At 57.7% G+C, this 26,173-nt stretch overlaps 1 protein-coding gene and 1 long non-coding RNA gene across 2 annotated transcripts; one reads left to right on the top strand and one right to left on the bottom strand.

Annotated features, from left to right (window-relative positions):
- Nucleotides 1-120: 120 nt before the first annotated feature.
- LOC138069133 (uncharacterized) lies at nt 121-2,603 on the top strand. Its single transcript, XR_011143938.1, has 2 exons — nt 121-624; nt 1,892-2,603. It is a non-coding gene; the product is annotated as an uncharacterized lncRNA (long non-coding RNA).
- Nucleotides 2,554-25,999, bottom strand: SLC4A9 (solute carrier family 4 member 9). The gene is made up of 21 exons (XM_068959780.1): nt 24,515-25,999; nt 22,296-22,456; nt 21,601-21,662; nt 20,949-21,106; nt 19,206-19,293; nt 18,747-18,901; nt 18,063-18,179; nt 17,561-17,735; nt 16,147-16,280; nt 15,650-15,921; nt 13,488-13,543; nt 13,066-13,254; nt 12,635-12,748; nt 10,951-11,112; nt 8,483-8,661; nt 7,832-7,904; nt 6,547-6,615; nt 5,335-5,508; nt 4,697-4,852; nt 4,184-4,259; nt 2,554-3,359 (listed from the first exon to the last, which is right to left on the bottom strand). Exons 1-20 carry the CDS (start codon nt 24,820-24,822, stop codon nt 4,209-4,211), a joined length of 2,853 nt encoding a protein of 950 aa, XP_068815881.1. The 5' UTR covers nt 24,823-25,999; the 3' UTR covers nt 2,554-3,359; nt 4,184-4,208.
- Nucleotides 26,000-26,173: the final 174 nt, after the last annotated feature.

Here is a 26,173-nt window from a genome sequence, read left to right as displayed (position 1 = left end):
GGCCGTCACTCCGGCCACCTGCCGCTCCGGCCACCTCCCCGCCCGCAGTGACGCCAACGGCGCGCCCACGTGGCCGCTGTCACCGTCGTGCACGTGCCCGGCGGGGCGGGGCGGGGCGGGGGCCGCGGCGGGGGGCTTGCGCGTCGCCGGGGAGAGCAGGGCCGGGCGCCCCGCTCGGAGCCCCCCGGCAACACTGCAGGCGGGGCCAAGCCGTTAGGGATGCGCTCCGCCTCGCGGCGGGCTGCGGCGCCGTGCCGAGATCGTTGGGGGCCGTGCCGAGGGAGCACGCCCTGTTGGCCGGCCTCGCCGAAAGAAGGTGAAGCCTTTGGCGGGAGCGGGTGCCCTCAGCAGGGGCCCCTACGTTCCCCCGCCGCGCCCTGGGTTCGGAGCGAAACGGGGAGCTGGCGCTGGGCGGGGCCTCGCTGACCCCAGTGCCGCGCCGAGCTGTGGGGCTGGGCCGAGGTGCCCGCAGGCCGGGAGGCAGGGCACGCGCAGCCATTTTGTGGAGTTCCCCGAGGCGTTTCCAGAGAGGGGCCGCTCGGCAGACGCTGTGCTGGATGGAGGCTCGCTGCAGGGACACCAGGCGGCAGAGGGACTGAGCCGTGGGCTGCCGGGCTACCAGAGGTGAGAGCCACGTTTCGCAGCCCCGGGGGGTCCCAGTGCTGGTGGTGGCAGATGGTTGTGGCACTGCAGTGCTCAGGGGAGAGCGGGTCTTCCCTGGCCTGGCTGCATGGTATAACCAAGTCTTTAATCCAGCAAAAACAAGTCGTGCTTGTTTGTGAAGTGCAGTGTGTTCTGGGGTACTATTACTTGCTGTCCTGAAAATACCCTGCTGTGGACAAGTGGCCTGCAGAGAAGTAAAGGAGACATTAGACCCCATCCAGCCCTCTGTCAGTCGCTGGTCAAGGTTGTGCCTGCCGCTGCTGGGACCTTCTTCAGGGCGTTCAGGGCCTGGTTCTGGCTCTAGCTGGTGTGTAGTCTGGACCAAGGCCTTCCTCTTTGCCAGGGCAGACCGGAGTGGCGAGCGTCTCTGCGTGTGACGGCTGTGTGGGCTTGGCTCCAGCACCCACACTCACTTTGCACAGACCTATGAGTCTCTGTATCACCCCATTGCAACGACAGGCAAATCCCAGACGGTATCTAGTCTTCCGAGTAATGCCGCCCACTCCCTGGAGTCCCAGATCAGTAGACACGTCACACTCCAACATCTGCTGTTTCTCTGCTCTGTGCCTTCCAGAGGCTCCTAAACCTTTTGCAGCCTGGATTCAGGCTGTTCTGGCTGCAGAAGTCAGCCCTGAGACGCTCTGCCCTCCTGCTGGCATTAACCCGCCAGCACAGCTCTCCATCAAGTCGTCCCCGAACTTGTTCTCTCCAAACAACATGGTTCAGCTGAGACACGTTTAATAGTGGGGTTTGGAAACCCGTCCAGCCTGACAGAATGGGGCTAGGGAGGGGCTGGCCTGCAGCCATGCCAGTAGGCCTGAGGGCATGGTGTCAGGCAGCTGGGAGTGGCAGAAGGCAGTAACTTTGCCTTGTTTGGCTGCGGCAGGCACAGTGCATCTCACCACGGTGCTAAAGTCCAGCTCTGTGACTTCCTCTCACGCATGGGGCCCAAGCTACTTCAAAGGTTGTACATGTGAGTGACACCACAGTCTTGTGTGCTGCGGGTGGTATGGGCAATAGGAGGCATGGTGTGGAACTCACCACTGGTGGGTAGGATGGGACACGGGCAGAGCACAGCCTCCCAGAGATGGCTGCTTGCCCCGTGCCTCTTGTCATCTCTGCAGAAGTCTTCATGGAAATTTCAGTGCCAGAGGGGCCAGGTGGGAATTTTACAACAAAATCAGTTTGGATGGAAAATGCCTGTTTGTTGATTCGAGTACTTTTGCAGAGATGTGCTGGCAGAGGGATGCACCTGTCTATCTGCAGCAAGCATGCCCCAGGAACCAGCCCCCATATCTGTCCCTGTCTCCTGCCAACCTCTCAGATGTCATCCCTTCCCTCCCCATGACAGTGGCCCTGGGAGCAGACGCAGAGACGCCTCTGGCATCCAGCCAGGGATACAGACAGGAGCCAGTTCACGTTTTCCCTCCCCTGGCAGACCCTTGGCCTCACTCTGGGCCTATGTGTGCTATCACTGCAGCACAAAGGACATCTGCCGAGTGGCAGCCATGGATGGAGTATGTACACGGGGAACAAGAACATGCTGGGCTCAGGGAGGGGAGTCCCAGCAGAGAGGATAGGCCCATATCAGAGCACACACCCTGTATGTGAAGGATTGGTGCAGTTTTCCCAGCCCCAAGATGAGCCTTGGGTCCAACAGGAGTCCCCTGGGCTGGAAAGATGGCTCAGCTCATGGGGAATGGACAGCTCATGGAGGCAAGTGTGCAGCACCGACCGCGCAATTCGACCCAGCTCCAGAAGCTGCATCTTGCTGCAACAGAGGTTCCTCATGTCCTGGCCATGCCCAGGTTTTGCCATGCCAGGGGCAAGATCTTGACTGGCCTAAGATGAAAACATTGTTTTCCCACCTGAAGGAAGAGCCAAGCAAATGGCACAAGGGCAAAGCACTGTTTATTAAAACAAACACAAATTATATTTAATTATCAGAATGAGTTTTGCAATGTAATGTCACCAGGGTGCCACAGGACTCTTACCAGCCCTGCCCTGGCTGAGGGATGCGGTGGCTCTTCTGCAGGAGGCTAGTGACCCACTTCAGTGCCGGGGGGCCAGTCACTGTCCTTCTCTAATTGCTTCTTCCTGGGTGAGTCCCTGAGCAGTGCCAGCAGTGGGCAGCCACTCTGGGCTGCGGCTCCCAGCCTGTGGAGGGGTCTGAGCCACAAGCCTGCCATGGGCACCAGCTGATATGTGACCATGGCCTGGGTGTGCCTGTCTCACCGCCAGCCCTGGGTCATCACCCTGGCTCCAAGCAGGAGCTGATTTGGAAGCAGAAGACAGAGCGACACCGCAGCAGGCTGTGGCTCGACCTGGCAGGTGCTGTGGGCCAGCCCCATCAGTCCTTTACCCCCATCTGTTGGAGCTCTCGCTCTGGCATGTCATCCTCCAGCAAACTTTGGCCATCTCGTTGGGAGATGTGGTGGCTGTGCTAAGGTATCAGATGCTGCATCCTCCTGAGCGTCTGTTCCAGCTCCTCCCTTCATCCCAAATAACCCCCTTTGGGCAGCCCAAGCCACTGTGGTGCTTGAAATTGCCAGGCTGTAGAGATACCAGCAACTGAGGTCACGGGCAAGTAATGCTTCTTGAGGACTTCTTTAGCTCTCAGGTCAGGGGCAATCAGGCAGGAGCAGAGAGGAGGCACCGTAGGATGCAGGATGCGAGGTCCTTACATCTGCACAGAGCTGGAAGGGGACAGTGTATCTTGCATCAGATGCTCTGGGGACCCGAAGGGCCATTTGTGACAATTATATTGATCCTGATCCCAGCGAGCTCCCAGGTGGTGATTGCACTGAGTGGAGCCCCTGGGCTGTCTAATGAACAGAGCCACTTTCAGGGATGCGGCTGCTCCAGGCACCTGGCAGCACACAGGAATTGCTGCATGGCATTGTTAAGGAGGACACAGCATGGCAACATCATCACCCTCTCCCGCACAGCCCAGCTCCACCAAGCTGAAGGGTAAAGGCAAGTGCCTGTAGGAAGGAGGGAAGCTCTTTGGCCCCTGGGCCACCCTTACATTGCCTTCATCCCTTGCACCAGACAGTGCTGGGCCAGCAGTGCAGCTAGGCTGGCCATCTGAGCACTATTCCCTAGCTTTGGGGAGGCAGGAGCAGCCCTGCCACAGGGCAGGGTCTCCCTTCCTCAGCCTTCCTGCATCAGGGGCTGCAAGCAGCACATTGCTGCGAGGCAGCTTCTGGCCCTGAGGGCACCTGCTGTCTGTGCCAGATTGGGCTAGGAGGTGCTGAACCTCTAAACCCAGTCTGTGCACTGCCAAAGCCTGTGCTGAGGTTGGCACAATGCATCCATAGGGGGCTGACTCCCCTTGGGCAAACCCTGGCATGAATGGGCAGGGGTGTGAGGACAGCGGAGAGACTTCCCTGGCAGGTTTGGGTCCTGCTGCAATGCTGTCAGAGCAGTGGTAACTGCCTGCCATGAGGCCCTTCATCTCTGCTGAGCTGAACAGGACTGGTGGGGCTGGCCCCTGGGCCCATTCTCCCATGCCGCTCACCTTGTCCTGCATCCCGGATGTGATCCTAATTCACAGAGATGTTGATTGCTGGTCCTTGGCGATGCATCAGCTCAGACTGGAGGGAGAAGTGAGGCCGGGGAGGAATGAGTCCAGCAGTGCTCCCAGTCCTCAGTCCAGCGAGCCACGTCCACACAGAGCTGGCCCATGTTGCTAGCTGTGGCTGGACCGCGCAGCTCAGTCCCAGCCTGCTGCTCATGCCTGGCTAAGCTCTGGGCATCACCGTGGATTGGGGCATGCTCTGGCCATGGCCTAGGTGCACCAGCTTTGTTGGTGACCCTGCTCCCTCCACTGTTTCCCAGGTGTGAGCACCCCTCACCTCAGGGCTAATCCATTTCAGCCAGGCTCAGTGCCTTGTGCTGAGGCCGTTTGCTCCTCCTGTCTCTCTGGGCTGGAGACGTTGCTGCCCTGGGCTGCAAGCTCAGGCCAGGCTCAGCACTCTGCACTGACGGAAGGGGACAGCTATGACAGTGGAGCCCCCAGGATGCCACCTACCTCCTCACTGTCACTTCCCTCCTTCTCCAGCTTCCTGGGCAGTTTCTCCTCTGCCTCCCTCCTGGCTGTTTCGGGCATGATGCTGTCCAGCCAACTCAGGTCATTCAGGGAGAAGATGCACTCCAGCCCCTTACGGATTCCCACCAGGGCCAGTAGCTGGGGCCGGGACAAAGTCAACACATCCGCATCATGCAGTGCTCGAGGCCAGAGCAGAGGCAACGTGGCGCTGCCTGCATGGGCGCAGGGCTCTGCTGTGTCACCCTGCCGCCCCCCCCACCCCACCCCCCCGCCAAAGGCCAGGGAACAGTCAGAGGTGACATTTCATCTGTCCCTGCCTGGTCCGTGGGGACTGCACTCACATAGTGTCTCCAAAGTTGTGATGGTCCAGCCAGTGCTGACCTGGGAAAGCCAGGCTGATGGCAATGCATTTTCCCTGTGCCTGGGGAGCCTTGTGCAATGCGAACACAAGAGCACAGAGGATGTGCAGGGGAGGGGTCAGCAACTTTCCAGGTGCATTTAGGCACTATGTCTGGCCCAGCACAGGGCTGGGAAAGGCTCTGAATCCTGGGTGGCCCGTGGCTTTGTCTCCAGCTGGTGACAGGGTAGACAGCACTGCCTGATTAAAAGGGACCTCTTACCATCACTGGGAAAATAATAGCAGCTGCGGTGGACTTCAGGACCCAGAGCACGACCAGGCACAGCACCTGGATGAAGGTGAAGAGATGCACTCGGCGCAGAGGCACATGACGGAGGTAGGTGAGATCCGGCTGGTGCTTGGCCGGCATCAGGAGCAGCCGCACTCTCTCTGTGAACTGCCGCGAGAGGACAGCAAACTTGTCACGTGCAGCCTGAGGGAGGGATGCTGGGGAATTTTACATGCCTCCCTGTTGCAGCCACCCGTTGCTTGGGCCCCAGATGGGGGAGCCATATGGGCCCCATGCCATCAAGGGAAGCTGAGCCAGTGGCTCCTCATGGGGCCAGCTTTGCACACTGCTGTTCTTGAGATCTGTGGTGGATAAGTTTATCTGATTAGTGCTGTAAAACCAGGGTCCTCTTACACAGACCCATGATGGAGCAGCCGCTGCCCCAAGCCAGGGAAGCTCACTCTGGGCAGACGTCTGAAAGATCTCAAGCTAGATCCAAACTGTAATCAAGGGATGATAACCACTTGATTTCTCGATCTGAGCTCACGGTACCTTTCTGCAAGCATGTCCTCATCAAGAGCAGAGTGATCCCCTCTCTTGCATGCAGAAAACACTGTTTCTGCCCTCAGTAAGCACAAACCCCCCAGATTCCCCAAGCAGTGGGAGGAAGAGAGGTTTCCCAGTCTTTCATCCAGAGTAGGGTAATTGCAAGGAAAATTCTCTGTTTAGAGAAAAAAAGAGGTGTATATTTCTGGAGCAGGTATGAGAATGGGCACCATAAACACGGACACTCCTGTCAGGACGAAGACCATTTCTTTCCCCCTCTCCTTTCTCAGGAGAGAGGCAGAGTTGGCACACCATTAGCAATGCCAGGATCAAAGGACCAGCAAGGTCCCCAGTTCTGCCTGCAGCTCCCAGACACAGCACAGGACACCCCCATGGCTGCAGGGTAATCCCTGAATATCTCCACGTTTCCCAATACATCTGATCAGTTAAGCGCTCACTGTCCCAGAAATGTCCCTCTGCCCCTTGCTGTCCTGAGCCTTTGGGTGGGCATAGCAGTGGCATGCTGCACATCCTGCAGATCTGAAGTCCAAGCTTTGTGCCATGCTATGAGGCTAGAGCTGGTATTGAGCGAAACCCCTTCATCCCCCAAACATCACCCTGCCACAGTCCAGCAGCATGCTCCACACAGCCCCCACTCACCTGGATGCTGTTCAGAGCCACCACCCCCATGTGCAGAAAGACTCCATACAGCACCGGCATTGGGATATACTGCAAAACATTGAGGTGAGGTGTCAGCAGGGTGCAGTTCCCCACAAGAATTGCACTCACTGAGCTTCATCTCCCGTAAGAACAGTTTGCAGACGTGGCTGCATCATTTGCTTACTTCATTTATAACAGTGCTGTTTCATTTCACAGCTGTTTCATTTTTTGCACTGTTACTCACCCTGCTTTCTAGCACATGGTGGGAGCAAGCCAGGCTAGAGATGGAGGACAAGGCACCAGCCCATATGGAGATGTGTCTTATGGCTTAGGATTTATAAATACTGGGGTCCCCAGCAGAGCAAAGGCAAGCTTTCCCCTGGCACGGGCAACACAAGGGCCATCGCTGAGCCATAGGCAACAGGCAGCTCTGCTAAGCGGCACCAGGACACAGTACACTGTGAATCATCCCTTGGCACTGACAGCCAGCAGAGATGTCCTGCTATACCTGCTCACAGCTTTTATTTTTATCTCCTCTATTGCAACCACATTTTCTGACGTGTGATCAAGTTCCCACCACCTGTGTTACTCAGCACAATATATTTTTCTACCCAGCGGGGTCAGGTGAGGATGGATCTTGAGGGCCACTGTGCTGCTTCCCATGGACTTGCCATGCCTGCAACCTGCTGGGGATTCAGGGAGGGCCCGGGTTTAGGGTCAGCTTCTCTGGCATGATGAAGGCACCAGTTTTAGAGGAAGCATTAACTAGCACCCCTGGCTGGGGAGCTGATTGTGTGGTGGTCCCCAATGACCACAGGAGAGACAGACCGGGTTACAAGGGAGAGCAGGAGGTGGGGACCGGGGTAACAATGCAGAGAGTAACCCCAGCTGTGCCTGGGGACACAGGGCTTGCATGGAGACACTCCTGCTGGCTGTGGCCCTGGGGTCAGAGGGGCCGGAAGGCCTGGTGGAGAGAAGGTAGCACAGCCCTGACACACCCGTCAGCAGCGCATCGGGTGCACAGGCCATCCTTGCTGCATTCAGGCTGTACCCTTTGGCCTTTGCTGAGTCGCCTTCCTATGCAGCGGGAGGCTCCTTATTTGCCAGTTGGTGTTTTCCAATGACAGATCAATTGAGTGGGCAAAGGTTGCAGCTGGAGAGATGTCCAAGTTACAAAATGTTGGCCCCATGGGCCCCAGGCTTGCAGGGTAAGGCCTCCCACCCCAACTCCCGTCTTTTTTTGGAAAAGGTGCAAAAACATTAAAACATAAGAAAGTTTCCGTACCTTGAGAATGGGCGCCATAAACACAGACACTCCTGTCAGGATGAAGACCACCAAGCCAGTCAGCCTCTGCTCCCTGCAGGCAGCAGCGCATGGGTCACAGGTGTCTGGGGAGCACAGGATGCTGCAGGCCCCTGGCAGCCTTGCAGAGGGCACGTTGTGTCTCTGGCGTGCCCAGCAGCCCCTGCCTGCCCTTGTGGTGGCCAAGCCACAACAGTGCCTGAGCTTCCCATCCAAAGCCCTGCTGGGGCCTCTTTTCTGCATTGCACAGGGGTGATGGTGTGTGGGAACCACAGGCAGCAGCATCCCAGGCCTTTGCAAGACCCTTTCCCCACTGCTGAGCCTCTCCAGGCTGGCTGAAGGTGGCCAGGTGCTGCCTCAGCTCCAGGACACCATGCTGAGTGGCAGCAAGGGATGTTTTCCTGTGGAAATTGGGCTGCTTCCCCAAATGAGGACAAATGAGCAGCCCCAAACCCAGGGCTAAGGATCTGCTGTACGCTGGACCAGGTCTGCTAGTGAGGGTGAGCATGTGCCCATCCTCCGGCTCCCAGCAGAGGCTCTGGCAAGAGAGGTCTCAGGCAGCAGCCCAAAGAGGGCAGGCTCCCACCTGGCCCAAGGAGGAGCTCGCTGCATGGCCAAAGCTCTGGGTAATACCTGATGCCCAGAAATTTGGACTGCTCGCCTGGAGCCGACATTGTGCTCTCCTTCTTGAGGCTCTCCATGTGCGCCAGTGAGATGACAGTGGCAGACACATACCAGGGAAGGCCCGTCATGGAGGTGACAATCATGAGGAGGGAGACACAGAAGAGGTCCAGGTGAAAGCCTGCCCCTTTCTGCAACAAGAGAGACATCAGGACTTGGGAGGCAAGCCATGGAGCAGGGCATTGGCTTGCCACTGAAGGGGTCCTCACAGGGTGCTAGGAGCAGGATGCCATCCCGGAGGACATCACGTGCAAAGGGGGTCCCTGCTAGCCAGCTCTCCTGGCTCTCATGTCACGGCAAGGAAGCTGGGATGAGCTGCTGGCAAGGCCAATGAGGGGGCAGCCCCTTGATTCTGGCAGAAGCATCATCTTTCAGCTCAGTGAGGCTGCCTCTGTGCTCCAGGAGTTCATACTGCCAGGGCAAGCCATATAATCTCGAACAGATACAGTTGGGGAAGTCCTGCCTGGCATCTGCATGACTCTGAAAGCATTTATAAATCTCATAAACCTTCAGATGGAGCCCTGAATAGCCAAAGCTCAGCCTATGGTCCAATATCTGCACTCCTGTGGTGACTAGCCATGAAGCTGTCTGCTGCACCCTGGCCCCAAGGGCCATCCCCATCCTCTAACCAGTGGGTCTGTGCAACATGTTGGCTGTCCTCCACAGTCTGTTCAGCCTTTGCTTGTAAGGCAGCTGTTCCATCTCCTTGATAATTTCAATTGCTCTTCCCTAACTCCACAACATCCCTCTGGAACTGCAATGAGCGGGGCTGGACTCAGAGGTCCCCCAACAGTTCCATGAGTGGGAGGACGGCACCTTCACCAGCTCCATGCTGCCTTCCTGACATGGCCCAGCTCCAGGGCTTTGCACTTTCCCATCTCCCTCAGCTTCTCCCCAAGTTTGAAGCTTGCCTGTCCCAGGCCTGCAACCCCCATTGCCTGCTGTGAGGCCTGTCTGGCCCTCTTGTTTAGCTTGCTAGGTTCAACAGGGCCCTTCTGCCTTTCCTCCTCACCAGCACAGCATCGGAGCGAGTGCCCAGGAGGACTCAAGGTCCCCCACCACCTCGGAGGTCCCATTGCTCATCCCCTCCTTGGGGTCGGCAGTGGAGATGCTTGAGAATGCCTGGAGATGCTGGAGATGCTGGAAAACATGGCAAGAGTTTTCCTGGGGATAGCCTGGCACCTGCAGACCTGTCAGAAGGATTACATCCTGCTTGGGTGACAAAGCAAGGCCCATGCCATCTCCAGGATAAGATGGCACCTCCTCTGTGGTGAGAGCGGAGTCTCTGGGAGGGATGGCCTGCTTGGTGCAGGGCAGAGGTGGGTAGCTCTTCTCAGGCTCCTCAGCTTTCTCCTCCCCAGGGAAGGCCACACTGGGGAGGAGAAAGGCCCTAACTGGCCCAGGCCTCCCAGGCCTTCTGTGAGATGTGGGGCTCATGGCTATGCTCCTCAGCATTGGGCTGGGTCTCAAGCGGAAAGTGTTCCCTTCCAGGGCAGCAGCCCTGAGTGGTAGTGATGCTGAGGGAGAAGGAGGAAGGTCATCCCATGGCTGCAACACCCTTTGGCAGTTGTTGGAGAAGAGCCGCACCTCCCTGATGCTCCAGCCTGCAACAAGGAGGCCCTAGGCATGCATTTGGGGAAGCACAAGGGGCTCCTTCACCCCTCAGGCCCTGTGGATGGGAGTTGCTCTGGCTCTGCTCCCAGCCTGGGTCCACATCCTGACCCCTTGCCCATGCTTCCAGTGCCTCAGCTGTTCATACCTAGTCTGCACGGGAGGGTGGGCAGGCCACCCAGCAGGCTGCAACTACCAGAGAAGAGAAAGATGTGCATGTCTAGTCCATCCCACTAGGTTTGGAAGCAAAGGAAACCAGCAAAGTGAGATCCTGGCCCTGTCAGCCTGGGTGCGATGTATTCCCAGCCCAGTGCTCATGTCTCCAGGAGTGCTTGGCCTCATGGCTGGAAAAGCCTCAGTCCTTAGCCCTGAGCATGAGGAAGGTCTTGGTCAACTCCCTGAAAGATGCACATCTGCACTGTGCTGGCCCCAGGCTGGCTGCCCCAGGGAGCTGTCATCCAGGTGGCTGATGCTGAGCACCCAGGTCAGCTGGGCAGAGGCATTGCCCTGGCCTCGGGCATGGGAAGTGTGTGACAAACCAGCCAGATGCAGCACCCAAAGGAGCTATCTTCCCTGGCAGCTTTTGGACAGGCAGCATTGCCCAGGTGTTAGATCTGGCTGACTTGATGGCTGATTTGGAGTGTACCTCTCCTCAGCACCCAGCCTGGCCCAGGAGCCCAAGACCATAGGGTGCCAGCTTCGGGGGCTGTCCCCCCCAATCTGGGGCTGGGGGGAGCTGTGCTCTGGAATTGAGGGATGTGAGCCTAGGGAAATGCAGCCACCCTGACCTGCCTCTGGCCTCTGCTTACCTGAAGTTTGTATTCCCTGCGGTTGAGGATGACAGCCGTGATCTGCTGGTCCATGAAGATGAGGATGGTGACGAGGATGGCAGGCACCACAGATAGCAGACAAACCCACCAGGGGTTGGCTCCAAAGGGGGAGATGATCCAGCCCCGTGCAGGGTTTGTGGGCTGCGGCAGGGAAAAAAGGGTCATGCTGGCCACGCTCCTACAGGGCCTTCGCCACAGAGGAGCAAAGGGACCAGCCCCAGCTGGGTGCCCAGGCTGGAGCAATGCGGGTGCCCATAGGTGCTCCTTCCCAAGGAGCATGACGTGCCCAGCCACCCTGCATGGACATCCCAGTTCCTGCCAGGGAAGGGGGCTATTCCTCAGCACTGCCTGGGCTCCTGGCTGGCAGCCAGGCACATCTAGAGAGGCACGTGCCCTCCTGGGACTCTGGCATGGCTGGATGAGCTGCAGGGGCAGCAGCTGTGCCAAAGCTGGAGGAGGAGGCAATGCACTTGGATGATGGTGAGCGGTGGGTGCTCAGAGCCTGGAGGAGGTGACAGCACATGCAGACAATGGCTCAGCTTGTGAGAAAGAGCTTGAGCTGCCAAATGCTCTCCCCACCCAGCCCCAGGGTGGAGAGCCCAAGCCCAGACTTGAGCTTGTGCCTTCAGCTCCCGTGTGAGCTGTGATATTGCCCTAGCAGTGATGCAGGTGGCTAGTTCAGGACCAGGCTGGGCTATTTATAGACCACAGGATTGTTTGGGGCTTGAACCCTTCCCATTTGCAGCAGCATGTCCTGCATTAGTATCAGGTTGAGGGGCTACAAGCCTGCCCTGCACTTCCACCTGGGACTGGGCCAATGGAAGAAGGATGCCAGGAGCAACATGGAGCAGCCTCCTCCGAGGACACAGACCTGTTCACAAGCAAAGCCTGTGATGCTCAGCTGGGGCACATTGGCCTGACAGCACAGTAAGGTTCAGGGGTAATGGGCTGGGCATGCTGAACCTAGCCAGGATGTTCTCGGGGAGAGACAAGGAGATGAGCTGTTGGAGACACTAACACAGGAAGTCCTCATCGTTCCTGGACATTACTGGGCTGCCCAGCTGGCCGGAGCAGGGTTGACACATCACGGTGCTTGTGACACTGCATTGCACTTGGAGCCCACTGGGCCAGAAGCACTCGCTTCCCACTGAGGGGAGATGCTAGCTCTCTAGGGCAGCCTGCCATTTCCTCTCTCCTGTAAGGACTCCCTGATGGGTTAGACAATGCCGGAGCCAGTTTGCAAGCTGAGGAGGTGAGGTAGTGGCCTCTGACCGGCATGGGCGAGCACTTGCCACTCCACTCCCACAGCTTGTATGGAACCCGTCTGGGCTGGCCCAGAGGCAGGCAAGTTGGAGCAAAGGTCTCCCTTCTCCTGTAACTCCTCCCTCCTCTGGGCGGCACTCAGAGGCCTTGCCCCTGCATCTGGAGTGGCCTCCAGCCCTGCAGGCTTCAAGCTCCGGCTGCCTGAGCCACTGCCACAGTAGTGCTCCTCTGCCAAGAGGACAGCTCCACTCCAGAGTGCCCAGACAAGAGTGTGTCCACAGGAGCACACCCAAGACCAGGCTTTCCCTACCCTGGGTACATCTTTCTGAAAGTGCTTTCCATGCACTTCCCCCCACCCCAGACCCTTTGGGAGTCCGCAGCTCCCCACGCAGCCCGTCACCTTCAGCTCACTGGGAACAAGGAGCTTGGGGGTCTCCAGACCAAGGACTGCATCAATGGCACAGAAGATGAGGATGGTCAGGATGATGGAGAAGTCACTCACTAGCTTCCTAAGCTGAAGGAAAGCAGATGAGTTTAGCCTGTGGTTGGCCGGGAAGCTTTTCCCAGGCAGCCTGAGGCTGGGAGAGGGGTTGTGCATGCACCCCAGTAACACTCCCAGCTCCAGTGAATGGCCAAGTCAAGGTGGAGAGCAGCAACTAAGGTTCACAGGAGGCTGGGCTGCACAGGATGCTCAGATGTTGTCCCAGAGGAACACTTCTGCCCTCCAGAGCTTGTATCTGGGTCTCAGCCCCCAGGGTGCAGGGCTGGGGGAGCCCCTCGGCCCTGCTCCTCCAGTGGCAATGGAGTCTAGGATGGGGCAGAAACACTCACCACCATGGGGAAGTAGCGGGTTGTCTTGAAGCGCTTGATCATTGTGGAACACAGGAAGGTGCCCCCAAATAGGAGGAAGGACATGAGAGTGACATCAGGCACGTAGTGGCAGCTGGTTCCCAGGAGGTGGCCTCCTTGGTCCAAACACTGGCTCCTGCTCAGCCTGGCTACAATGACAGCCTCTGGGCGCTGTAGGGACAGGACACCCAGGGGAGATGGGGCCAGGGAGCAGGGCTGGAACCCAGACACTGGAGGAGGATGGCAGGGGGTAGGCAGGGATGGCAGGGCCCCCTAGGATGTGGTGCCCCAAGCTCCCCAGGGCAGCATGGGTTGCCCTGCACCTGAACCTGCCTCTGTCCTTACTGGCTGTACCCCCCCCCCACCCCTTGCTCATCTCATAAGTAGAGGAAAAGGGTCTTTACCTCCTGCAGGGTGACGGGCAAAGGGAGCAGTGTGTTGTTCCATGCTGAAACATTGCCTGAAAGAGAACAGCAGGAGTGAGGGTCCCAGAAACTGCTGGGGATGTGTTGGCTGGGCTACAGCCTAGCCATTGGGGCTGGCTGGGACTACATCCCTGTCAGGGCCAATTCCTGAGTGTCCAAACTCATCTAGAGTGTCCAAACTGGATTTGGGCCTCCCCAGAGGGGCTGTTCAGAACATCAGAGACCCAGGAAATGGCTCCAGGCAGAGGCAGAAACAGCCTGGCTCACAGCCAGATGTGCTGGCCTGGATGGTGCCAGGCTGCGGCTGACACCCAGGGTGAATCAGAGGGCCCAGTTCAAGGGTTCCCAGGATGCCTCCCTGGCCCAGGACCACACAGACCCTGAAGGGCTTCCTGATCCTCCAGCCCTGTCCTTTGGTATTGTCTCCTCACTGCCATGTAAAAATTGTCCCTCCCCAGCTCTTCTCAGACCCTATTTCTACCTGCTCTGAAGTTTGCTAAACTTCAACACTTCAGGGTCATGTTTTCCAGCTTAAGTGTCTGCCTGGGCTGGATGGGTTTGGGAAAAGCTTGGCTGAAGCAGTCAGCCCACTCAGAGGTGAGAGTGGCCCTGAACTCTGCTCAGCAGTGATGCTTTTGGTGCACGGTGCAAGTTCCATCTGCAGGATTGCTTTAGCAGTGGGAACATGTCTCCTCCAGTGCCAGTGGAACACCCTCTGATTTATAAACCAGGTTATAAACTGCAGAGAAAGCCTGCCCAGATGCCACAGGGCTTGCCAGTGTCCCCAGCCTCCAGCAACCCAAAGCCCCCCACCACTGCAAGAGCTGCACTGAGGCTCTCCCTTCTCCCAGAACCACTGAGCCGCCAGGTAGCACAGCCACGAGCTGGCAGTGGGTCTCTCCATCCCTGCTGCTCTGCAAGGGCTGTGGAGGCAGCAGAGCTGCCAGACCTGGGCAGTGGGTCAGCACGGAGGAAGGTGCTGGGAGTTGGAGGGTAGATGTGTACCCCATATGGAGCATGGCGCCTGCCCAATGTGGAGCTATTGGCTGGGGATAAAGGACAGTCTGGGGATACTGGAGACAGGCCAGGGCCTCTACCATGCTGTACCAAGGGGCGCAGTGAAGGAGTGGATTAATGGTACCTCTGCCCTGATGCCAGCTGACTGCTCCCCAGGGCCCTAGGGTGTGGAGGTGCTCAGTGTGATTCCCTGGCATATGGGTAGCGTGAGCAGGGCCATCTCTGATGGCAGAAAGGCAATTCCCAAGTCCCATTGGGAAAGGGTTGGCCCAGACCTGCTGCAGAGGCAGGATAGAGCGATATTTCCAAGCATCTGGCTATGCTTTTTATGCCTGCATCCCAGCGAGCCCCAGGGATGCCCAAGGACACAAGAGGAGCGTGTGCCTGTATGTGCCCTGGCCAAGGGGAACAGCCAGCATGGGTGTTAGTATGGCCGGGCAGGCAAAGACATGGGTTGAGCAGCCTCCCACCAAGCCTTGCTCCTCCAGCTACGAGACTTGTCCACCACCCCAGTCGGTTCCCTCATCCCACATAGGCAACTGCAGCCCTCCTTGAAGTTGTGTATCCGTTCAGCCCTCAGCCAAGCAAGGCCTGGACAAGGCAGAGCCACCTCACATGGTGCCTGGGAGGTGAAGGCACCTGCCGTGCCTGGCCCAACTCCGCCTCCCTACAGCTCTGTGCCAAGGAAGGCCCCAGCATGGCAAGGCTGCTACTGCACAGCAGGGGGAAAGCTTTGCCTCCAGCCCACTGCTGGCACACAAAACCCAGCTGCAAGAACATGCCCATCCTGCAAGGCTGAGCTGGCTTCAGCAGAGCTGAGGCTGGCAAGGAGGCTGGTGGCACTGGCTTGCCAGCCTGCAGCAGGGAGATCCAGGGGTTTGGGGAGCCGGGCCAAGGGACTCTCATGGATGCAGGGTCTCAGCAAAGGGTCCCAGCAAAGGGGCAGGGGTGGCAGCTCAGAGCTCCTGAGCTGCTGGCCAGAGCCCAGCTGGATCCAGGGCACTCACTCCCCAGGCATGAGGCTGATCCCATGATTTCCCCATGTACCAAGTCCTGGAGGCCCCCACTGTAACTGATGTACTCAGCACATGGGCCGGGAGCTGCCAGCAGGAGGCTGGGCTCACCTGGACTGGACAAGTTACAGATGCAGGTGTACAAGGTGACATCATCAGTCCTGTAATGCCAGTTGATGGGGTAGGTGTCTGCCAGGCTCACCATCTTCTTCATGGAGTCATAGATGAATATCAGGCTGATGAGGGCACAGAAGCCTTCTTCAGTGAAGCGGGTGAAATACTGTACCAGGTAGCTTGCTTCAGTGGCAACCAAGACCAAGCCAAAAAAGGCCACCCAGAGCCCAATCCAGAGACGAAATTCCAAGTAGTCCAGGCTGTAATCCCTAGTGGGAAAGGTTGGCCCAAACTCTCAGTACAACACACACCCCACAGGACATTAGCCTTGCTCACCCAGGGGCTGTGCCCCAGCCATGGCCAGGATCAGAGGTTAAACTTTTGGCAGTCCTGCAGCGGGTTGGGGGTCACTAGCCTCTGGGCTGGGCACAGGACCGCAGCAGCATGGGGGAGCCATCGCCCTCACGGAGCCGTCCCACCGGTATGCTACTTACTCGCTGAAGGAGAAGAGGAGGCGCTCAAAGACCAGCACAGGGCCAGTGCTGCTGAGGATGGTGAGAGGCTGACCGCCAAAGAGGCAAAAGATGGAGCCGGCAAAGGCAGTGCCCAGAAAGCTCTCCAGCACACCCTGAAATGTAGAGGGAAGCGGTGCCAGGCCCCAGGCATGCAGTGGGAGCCGGGGGGTCCCAAGCCTGCCAAGGAGCTAGGCCACAGGCAGCTCCCTGCATGTCTCCACGCTATCAGCCTGATGAAGGCCACCAGCAACGTAAGTAGTGGAAGGCTGCAGCCCTGTGGGCGAGGAGGCAGGTCTTGGGAAGGAAGGGGATGCAGAGCACGCAGGCCTGGCGCTGCTGGCTCAGAAGGACCCTGGTTCAGGGAGCACCCAAAGACCCCACACTCCGAGCCTGCTGCTCCGAGCCTGTAGAACTCGAGCCCCGCAACACTGAGGTCAAATAGGGCTGCTCAGGTGGTTGGGGTCTTATGGTTCTAGCATGCCTAGAGGTGATGTTGCCCTAACTACAGATGATATCATCCTGCCTACGGGTGATGTCACTACATCTCGCTGACGCCCTCGTGAAGGAGGGAGTGAGGAGTTTGAGTGGTCCTGAGGAAGTGGGGTCTCCTGTTGGTGTTTAACCCCAGAGCTGGCTGCGCTGAGCCCTGCTCAGCTCAAGCTCTAATCACTCTGCCTGCTGGTTATTGTGCCAGCAGCCGGATTGGGGCGTGATTTGCCCATGTTGTATGGTAGTAGTAAGGGCAGCCACTGCCCCACAGGTCCCTCCTGTCACATCTGAGCTTTAGGCAGAGACATCAGAGCCAGCCTGACAGTGGGTTGGGGCCCTGATGCATCCCAGGGCCTCGTCCCACCCACTGGGGGATTGTCAGAGATGTGGAGCTGTGGTTCCCCTGAGCCCACAGCTGGGGAGCCTCCTCTGAGCCTCCTTGACAGCCTCCCAGCAGGCAGGCAAGCATCCCTGCTGTCACCGTGGAGCTAAGAGGCAAGTGGGAGGCAGGGCTGGGCCATGGTGTGCCCTGACTCCATGCTGCCTCCCCCAGGAATAGCTGCCCCCGGGAACAGGGTAGGGGGAAGCCCTGGCATGCAGCATCCCAGCTCAGCCAGCGCTCAGGTCTGGAGAGGTCAGGGAAGGATGCAGGTTTTAGGCAATGCTCAGAATGCACAGGGCCAGGCCATCACTCCACGTGCACAAATTAGAGGTGAGGTCGAATAAGACCTTCATCCAGTCTGGGTGAAGCAGTGTGCTAGCAGGCAAAGTGCATGGGGTGTTTCCCCCAAGCAACTCTACCACACAGGAGGCTCCCTGTGTGGCACCCCAGAACTGGCAAGTCCCGCCTGCCCACCCTGCAGGACGGCTGTCACCCAGCTCGGCATCCTGCAGACACACCAACCTGCATGTTAGCAGTAGCATCCCCAAGCATGCCCCCGAAGGTGATGGCATTGGTGACTGTTGCCAGGTAGATGTAGAGGACTGCCGAGAGGCACTGGATGTGTAGGGCATCAGAAAAATCACTCCTGTACCACGGTGCCTTCCTCCGGATGTCTCTGAGCAGCCCTCCAAAGAGCCTGTGGCCAGCATGGCAAGCAGAAAAGTCACAGGATTAAGGTCTCAGACCAGTTGCTCCAGTCAGCCAGACCCACATTAGACATAGGCCAAACTCAGTTGAAGAGAGCTGCAGAGGGATGAGGCCAGTCCCTCCCCATGCCCAGGGCTGTAGTTTGGACTTGGCGGCCCTGGCTGACATGCCAGGGAAAGCCAGCGATCTTCCCATACTAAACCAGGACTGAGAAGGCAGGCCAAGGCATGGACCTGCTCTGCTCCATTGCAAGGAGCAGCCTGCCAGCCTGGAGCTGCTGTGTCTCCCATCAGCCTCGAGTCTCTCAGGCACTGACCTTCCCGTCCTCTCCAGCTCTTCACTGAAATGCGGTTGCCCTGGGCCAGGTCTGTCCTCAGCAGCTGCCATGTTCCTGTTGCAGGGAGATTTCCACTCCCGCAGATGTGTGGAGATCCTAGGACAGAGCCAAGAGGAACCTGAACCAGCAGCTTTCAGAACAGAGCTGTTGGGGCCTGGCTGCATCCTTGGGATGCAGAGTGGACAGGGATGCAAGTGGAACTGGAGGGACCTTGCAGATCACCTTGCAATGAAGAGGAGGAATTCCCTCTGCCAGCTGGCAGGCAAGCCCTTTAATAAACCCTAGCAGGACCAGTTTTGGAAAGAGCAGATAAACTGCTTGGAGGATGAGATTCACACCTACACACTGAAGCCCAGTGTTCCTGGTGGCTCCTGCACTCATGACAGGCAGGGCAGTCTAGCCGTTCCCTCACTGGTGAGGGCCACGTGGGACAGCAAGACGAATGGTACCCAGGTCAGTGGCTGCAGTCAACACTAGCCAGAGCTGCAGAGGAGCTTGGCTGGGAGAACTGCACTGGCAAAGGTTGGATGCTGGGTGGCTTCTTCCCCACAGAGCCCAGGACTCCAGTGTCACGGACCCACAGCAGCGCTTGCTGAGTGGGACCCACCACTTCCCCCCAAGGGGGGCCGGTGAAGGCTGCTGCAAGCCCTCCCCCAAGGATACCTCTTGTGTGCAGAGGGCAGGCAGTTGGGTGGAGGGATTCGAGCACTGGGGTCCCATTTCCCGGGAGGCAGCACAGTCAGCTCATCCAGAAATTCATCAATCCCTGCAATGAGGTCTTCTTGGTGCTCAGCCTGCTGGGCAACCCTTTGGAAGAGCTGCAGGGAGATGAGGTGGATTAGCCACAGAATCCCTGCATTCAGCCACTCGGAGCCTTGCTCCCAGTGAGTTGACATCACCAAGAGAGGGACCCATCCAGTTCAATGCAACAGCTGCTCCTAAATCCCATAGACCCATCCAAAATCTTTGGTTTTTATCCTGAGTAAAGGAGGCAGCCAGCTCACCCTTTCCCTTGCTCTCCTTGCTGCAGCTTGCCAAGGAGCCTTGGGGTGCTTGGCATAGCCTTATCCCTGCCCTGTCCCACCTGTGAGTGCCCAGGACATCCCTTGCACCCGGGCTCACCTCATCTGTCAGCAGTGTGGCCATTGCCCTTCCAATCTCATGGTAGGCTTTTGCTTTGGCTCGTGGGCCCAGCAGAATGAAAAGAAACCTACAGAGAAGAAAGTAACCCATGAAGGTCCCCATCTGAGCAGACCTCTCCTCTCCTGGGGATGCTTCTGGGGTCAGGGCACCATGCTGCAGGGGTCCCAGAGGCCTAGGCTCTCCAGGCTTGAGTGGCTGCTAATGCCCAGCATGGTTCCCCCAAGGCAAAAAAAAAAAAGTGTGTCTACCCTGATCTGGAGAAGTCAGTAGGCAGAGGAGTGGAATGCATGCCTGCTGCCCGGTGTTTGGACGTCCTGTTCACCCAGGAGGCCGTGGGATGCTGTGACCCCAGCCAGCTCACAAGGTCCATAGAAACATGGTCTGCTGTGAGGAGGGAACTGGCTCTTTGGGTCAGAGAAGGGGATGGCTGCTTGCCTGGGGATGTCTTTGGGTTCATGCTCATGGGGATGTTCATGCTTGCAGGCAGGACATAGAAACATTAAGATTTGGAAGGAGAGCTTGCCAGCTGCATGGGAAGCAAGGTTTGGTAGGACTAAGAGGACGTGGGAGAAGTTGGGAAGTACGACTCAGAACTCTTGAGTAAATATGGATAAAATCCCACACCTGGAAGGCAAGCTTCAAAATAAAGCCCATAACAGCTAAGGAAGAGGGGAGAGGAGGTGAAAAAGTCAGAGAGAAAACAGAGGTTGTAGACAATGACACAAGCAGGAGACCACTCCTAGAAGGTCCCTCTACAGAGGGAGAGCCCATCCAAATATTTAACCAAGCTCTCCACTCCTTTGCAAAACTGGAAAAAAATGGCTACAGTCATGGTACCCAGGAGCTGTGGAGTGGCTATAGTCATCCTACACAGATCAAACACCCAGAGACAGGCTAGGAAAACTGGTGCCATAGCATGAGCGGGGCTGAAGACAGCTCTAAAGAGCCTGCCCCAGCCCTGACGTGGTGTCACTCTCTGCCCCGAGTGACCAGGAGGTGGCAATGTCCCTCCTGAGCCCTGTCTGCCTCCTCAATGTGCTTCCTAAGGAAGTCCCCAGTTCAGAGAGAGATACTGACACTTTCTTGTTATGGCTTTAAGTTAAGCATTGTTCAGCCATAGAAAAACACCTCCTGCCCCTTCTCTTTTTCCCCTAGACCAACAATGCCATAGGTTAAGATATGAAACACCCTGATGCTCTGGAAAGCATCCCACCAGGCCAGCTTGATAGGAGAGAGGCAGGAGGGAGAGAGATCCCTAGAACTCTCCATCCCTTCCCAACCTTAAGTGGAGGTAGGCATTGGCATTCCTGGGCGGTGAAGGGACTGCATCCAGACCCTCCTAAAGAGGACAGTGAATGCTGAGCCCAGGTGGGGACAACCCAGGGAACGTCTGCCCAGACTGCCTAACCACTGCTGACTCTCTGCTCCGAGCCTGTCCCGGATGCGATGGACTGGATGCTTCCAAGAAGCTGTGAAAAACAGAATGGGAAGCAGTGAGCGAGGCTCTGGGACCACATACAGGCTCTGCACGTGGCTTTGGGAGTTTTAAAACTTGCTTATAACAAGCAAAGTCTCGTCCCGTGTTGCCAAGTCTAAATGGCTATTTTGTGCTCCCAGTTTCAGAGGTGAAACAATGAAGGAAGGAGCAGGGAAGACTGACAGCAAAGGGGGCTGCAGGGCAGGGAGCAGGGGCTGCAGGACCACTGGTCATGGTCTAGCTACCTGCTAGGGAGAGCGACTTCGGTCAGTGCACCGAGGACCACCATCTCCTTGAGGCGAATGAAGGTGATAAAGGGCTTCTCTAGGAAGTCAACTTCACCAATGAGCACACTGGCTACTTCAGCCCCTGGCGGGAGCTTCTTCTTGAATTGGTTTTTCAGCTGAAATGAAATGGAAAGAAAGAAAGGTCCGTGCGGGATGCTATCTGCCATAGCATCATCCCAGGCTGCAGTGCAGCCACTCTCTCTCTGTCCAGTAGCTGGGGCTCAGGATGCAACGGCTGCCCAGGGACTTGGGACCCACTGGCAATGAGTTCAAGCCATCACATTGTTTCCAACTTTTAACCTTGATGGCTGCCTTGTGCCCCGCTTTGCCTCCCCAGCTGGCTGTCTCCTGCTGAACCCTAAAGCCCCAGGGAATCCTGCCTCTCTCATAGAGAGGACACATCAGGGGAGAGTTGGTCCTGTAGAGACAGATGCAGGTCCTACTCCATAAGACCTGACCCAGCATCACTTCCCAATAATGCTAATGCTGTTTGCAGGCAGAATTTTTCAATTTGTTTTGGGTTTTGGCCAAGAAGTAGATATATTGCTTGGAAAAATCTTTTCCCTCCACTGATAACCTGATCTTCCTGCCCAGTTCCGTCTTGCCTTACCTGCTCCTTGAGAGGCGTTTCTGAGAGTTGGGCACTAGGCTCAGACAGGTTTTTGGCCTTCCCTGCAAAGAAGAGAGCCATGCAGCAAAATACAGGCGTGAGCAAATGGGTAGCACTGATACTGCCCTGAGTATGTGGCACAGAGGCCAGTAGAGGCACAATTGGTGAGAGCAGTGTCCTGACCCAGTGGTCAGGGTTGTGCATGCCAGGGGAAGCCCCATGCTCTGCTTGGCTCTCCTTGCCCCCAGCCCCATCGCAGCAATGCCCTATGTGAGACCTCGCAGCCAGCAGGGGAGTGCAGTCCAGCACTGTGCCTACCTCTGCAGGGGGAGAGGCTGAGCTCAGCAAGCATCCACAGCAGGGATTTGGTGGCTTGGTGCTGGGGCTGGCGGAGCAGCAGGGCTGCCAGGCGATCCTTCAGCTCAGGCCGCAGGGCTCGCTCCTCAGGCTGCCCAGAAAGTGCCTTGTCTGTGACATGGAAGGGGATGGTGCTGAGTTCTCTCCAGGCTCCACTGCCTTGCTGGTGGCTGGCCCCCAGCTGTAAGCCTGTGTGGGGCTGGCCCCTGGCCTGCAGCTTTGCATGGGGCTCAGCCAGGGAAAAGCCCCTTTTCCTCGGCTAGCAGAGTCACCCCAGGTACCTGCCCACTCCCAGGAACAGCCCATCCCATGAGGTGACCTTTGTCTTTCTCACATACTGATTATTTCCTTGAAATTGTGGGCATCCAGATCCAGGAGGACTGTCCCCTTCTGCAGGCACATCCTCAGCTCAAAGAGGCTGTGCAACGGGAGCGCCGTGACATGGGGTGCGCTCCAGCGCTCCCCTCCATCCTCCACCTTCTCCTCGAACTTTATCCACCTGCCAGGGAAGATGCACTGGGTCAGCAGCATGAAACAGGCTGGTCCTGAATCCCCTACCAGGCAGCAGGAGCCAAAGACCAGGGCCATCCTGGAGCTCGAGTCTGGGTTGCATTAGCTAGGAGGGGATTTGGGGGGGTCCAGGGAGTAGTGATGGGACACATGGGTAGCGGCACCATGGGCCACAGCAGGTCCCTGGGTGCTGGGCCAAGCAGCGGCACGGGCTCATGTCACTGGAGTGGCTGGACAGCCTGAGCAGGCACGTTCCGGCACTAGCCACAAGCTTCCTGCTGGCCCTGCGCTCCGCTTTGATCTCTTCGTCAGCAGGATTTCATGAGTCCCTGCAGTTAGCAGTGCTCACTGGAGTCAAAAGGGAAGCGTCTGGAGCTGCTTGCCATGGTCAGGTTGTGCCAAGTATTCAAAGGCCAGTGCACACAGAGCTCTCCTTTGTGTTTGTGGGCGGGCTGGCTGCTCCAAGCTGGCTGCCTGCGCTGTGGGGTGAGAGCGTGCTCTGGTTCCCCCGGGCAGGCAATGCCACGCCATTCCTCTGGATAGGTCAGAGGGGAACGTGCCAAATTGTCAGTGCTACGGCACAGAGCCTGGGAGCCATGGTGGGGAGGAGAGGGCTGAGTGCTAGGGAGAGGCCATAACAGCCCAGGACTCTGTGGCTCTGGGGCCACTGGTCCCAGCTTCACCCTCCAGACCCCAGGGCAGGTCCATCACTGTGCAGAGAGCCCCTCGGCATCTGTCTCTTTCTCCCTCCTGTGCATCCCTGCCAAGCTGAGCTTCTTGCTCCACCGGCTGGCACAGCACAGTGGGACCTTCCGGCTGTGCTCCTTCCCCATGGCAGCACCAAGCCAGCCCTCACCAGTGCTGCCACTGCCGTGGGGTGTCCCATCACTCCCAGCCAGGCCCACCCCAAGCTGCTGCTGTCTGCCTGTGCCTCCTCCCTGACATCATTCATTCTGGCTCCTCCTGGCTCTCGCCCTTGGGTTATTTCCAACTCCTGTTGTCCCCATATACCTGAGCCATTTCCAAATCCTACTACTACTTTCTCCCTATGTCCCAGCTTTTTCCTGGGAGAGCCTGCCCTGTGGCCAAGACTTTTTTTCCAGGCCTTTCTTGCATCCTTTAGATAAGAAACCAGACTGTCCATCCCAGGGCTGTGTAGTGCAGGCTTCAGGGTATGTGCACCAGCAATCATGACCCAACACCTAACACCTGCTCCTGAGCTGAGATTTGGCTCTCTCCCCTTTCCCTGCCCTGAGCTGTCTCTGCGTCTTTGCAGATAGCAGTGCCACCCTCTTTTTTTTTGTTTTTTTTTTTTTTTTGTGCCTGCTGATTCTGGGAAGGTTGCAGGGGAAGAGCTGCCCAGTGCAGCTGGACTGCTCATGCTCACCACCCAGACTCTCCCCTTGATGTTAACTCATTGCATGGTGTATCTTTCCCCTCAGGTCTCCCATGACAACCCCTTTTCTCTTGTTTCCCTGCAGTGATTGTGCTGCTATGCCTTCAGCTCTGCTTCAGCCAGAGGGGCTGCGTCAGACAAATGCTCAGACTGAGGGAGCTGAGGAAGCGCCATTCCCTTCCTGGCCCACAGAATGGTCACTAGAGTCTTTGGAAAGGCAGAAAATGCAGAAATGGAACTAAGGAAATATGTGTCCCAATGCTGTGTGAACTGCCAGGTTACTATCTGTGGCCCTGCCTGACACCATGCCCTTGCAGGTGGCAGAAGCTTTCACATGAAATGAGTCATTTGAAATCGAGAAGAAGAATTTCCTGGAAGACACAGCCTGGATAGCAGAGGGGTTAGAACAAACTGAGCACTCCTGATTTCGAACTGAAGCTGCTGTTGAGTAATCATTGCATTATAGGGGGCAGGGAACCCCTCCCACATGCTGCTCTGACCAGGTAGCCTGGTGTTGCTGGAAGCATCCACGCTTCCTTGGGCACCTGGTGTGGGCTCCACCAGAGGTTGGACATGGGATTTTAAAGGCTATTTAAGCTTAGGTTCCCAACGCATCACCAGCTGGGCCAGCCCTTGTGGGGAGGTACTCACCTGGCTGTCTCCCTCCACTCCAGGCCTGCTGGGCTGCTGAGCAACTCGTTGAGCTGGACGAAGAGCAGCGGGCATCTTCTGTCACCTGCTTCCTCCTGCCACAGTATGGCACTGACTCGTTCAGCCGCTGAGGAGACACTGGAGGTGAAGGTACTGCAGCCGAGCACCTGGCAAAGGACCCCAGAGCTGCTGCTCGTGGACCCCCCCGGCCCAGGCTGGGAGCGGGTGTCTGCCACCTGGAGAGCTGCATCAGCCTGCCCAGGTGCTTCAGCTCTCATCGCGGTCAGCATCCGCTGCCCCGGGCCCATGTGCGCAGCTCTGCTGGGCACGCACCCCTCTGGAGCTGTTGGCACTCACAAGACCCCGCTCATTGCACCTTTATAAAAGCCGTAAGCCTGTCTGAGCTGGCCATGAACCAACACCCAGAAGCCAAGCCCAAAACAGCGTTATCAAAACACAGAGGTCAGCTCTGCAGGCCCTGGCACGGCTGGCTCCCACTGCCCCTGGCTGCCCCCCCGCATGCAGGTAGGCGCTGCCAGGGCTCTCTGCACTCAGCCATGACCCCATTCATTTCTGGCCCAGCATCAGGCGAGACACCAGGCGGCTGAAGTTGTGGGGTGGGGGCGGGGGGGCCCGAAAGCACAGCTGCAGAGCAGGAACAGCAAGGCAGTCCCCTGAGAGCTGCCTTGACTTCCCCTCTTATGCTCCTTCCCTCCCTGCTGCTCCTTCTCCTAGGCCTTTGCCATCTCGCCATACTGGCTACTTGTTTAAGGGGTTTTCGCTTGAGATCTGGCAGTTCTGGGGCTGCTGTGAGGGTGGCCAGAGCGAGGGACCTTGGGAGGCAGGTCTGTCACCTAGTGCTTTAGAGCCTGGGGCTCACACACCATCCTCACCCCACCTTCCTTGCCCCTGGGGACACCTGTACATCCTAGATACCTATCTTAATCACTCCCTGATGGCGGCGCTGAGGACAGGGTCTGGCCTTCTTGGTTAAACGCATGAGCCCCTGCCACCCTCTTCTGCCTCCTTCTCAGGACCAGGGTGGACCATGATCTGTCACAAACCCATCTTAATGCTCTTGAGGAACCAGTGTAGTCCCAAGCCACGTGCCCCCTCCCAAACCCCAGCAGGCCTTGGGGAGCAGCTACCAAGGCTGGCCCTGGCTGGCTGCCTGTGGCATCAGCACACGTACCAGGAACGCTGTGCCTACAAGTAATGCACAGGAGCCGTGGAGAGCCACAGCCCCTGGCAGCCCTTCCCAGGAAGAGGGCTGCAGCATGGCACAGCCTCCTTGCTGTGGTGGGACCACAGGGACGTGTGACGGGGAAGGATGTGGCATCACCAAGGAAATCCAGTGTGAGGCAAGCAGGGGTCTGCCAGGGGCAGGGGAAGGCTGGGGATACCCACAGCAGAGGGGAAGGCATGCGTCACCACTGCACTAACTGGGGCAACAGCTGCCACGGCATGTGGAGGACGTCAGCACCAGGATGAGGCAGGCGAGCGGATGTTGCAGTGTCTGCAAGGAGGAAGGATGTGGGCACATCCGTGTTGTCCTTCAGGGCAGAGGGAGCCTGGTATGGCTGGTCCTGCAGCACAGGCAGGGAGAGCACCGCAGCCCTGCAGCCTGGGCTCACCTGCAGAGCTCAATGCTCCTCTTTT

The sequence above is a fragment of the Struthio camelus genome, chromosome 13 (genome assembly GCF_040807025.1).
Source record: "Struthio camelus isolate bStrCam1 chromosome 13, bStrCam1.hap1, whole genome shotgun sequence".
NCBI lineage: Eukaryota > Metazoa > Chordata > Aves > Struthioniformes > Struthionidae > Struthio > Struthio camelus.
Note: the sequence above shows the minus strand (reverse complement) of the source record. Positions and strands in the feature narration are given on the sequence as shown.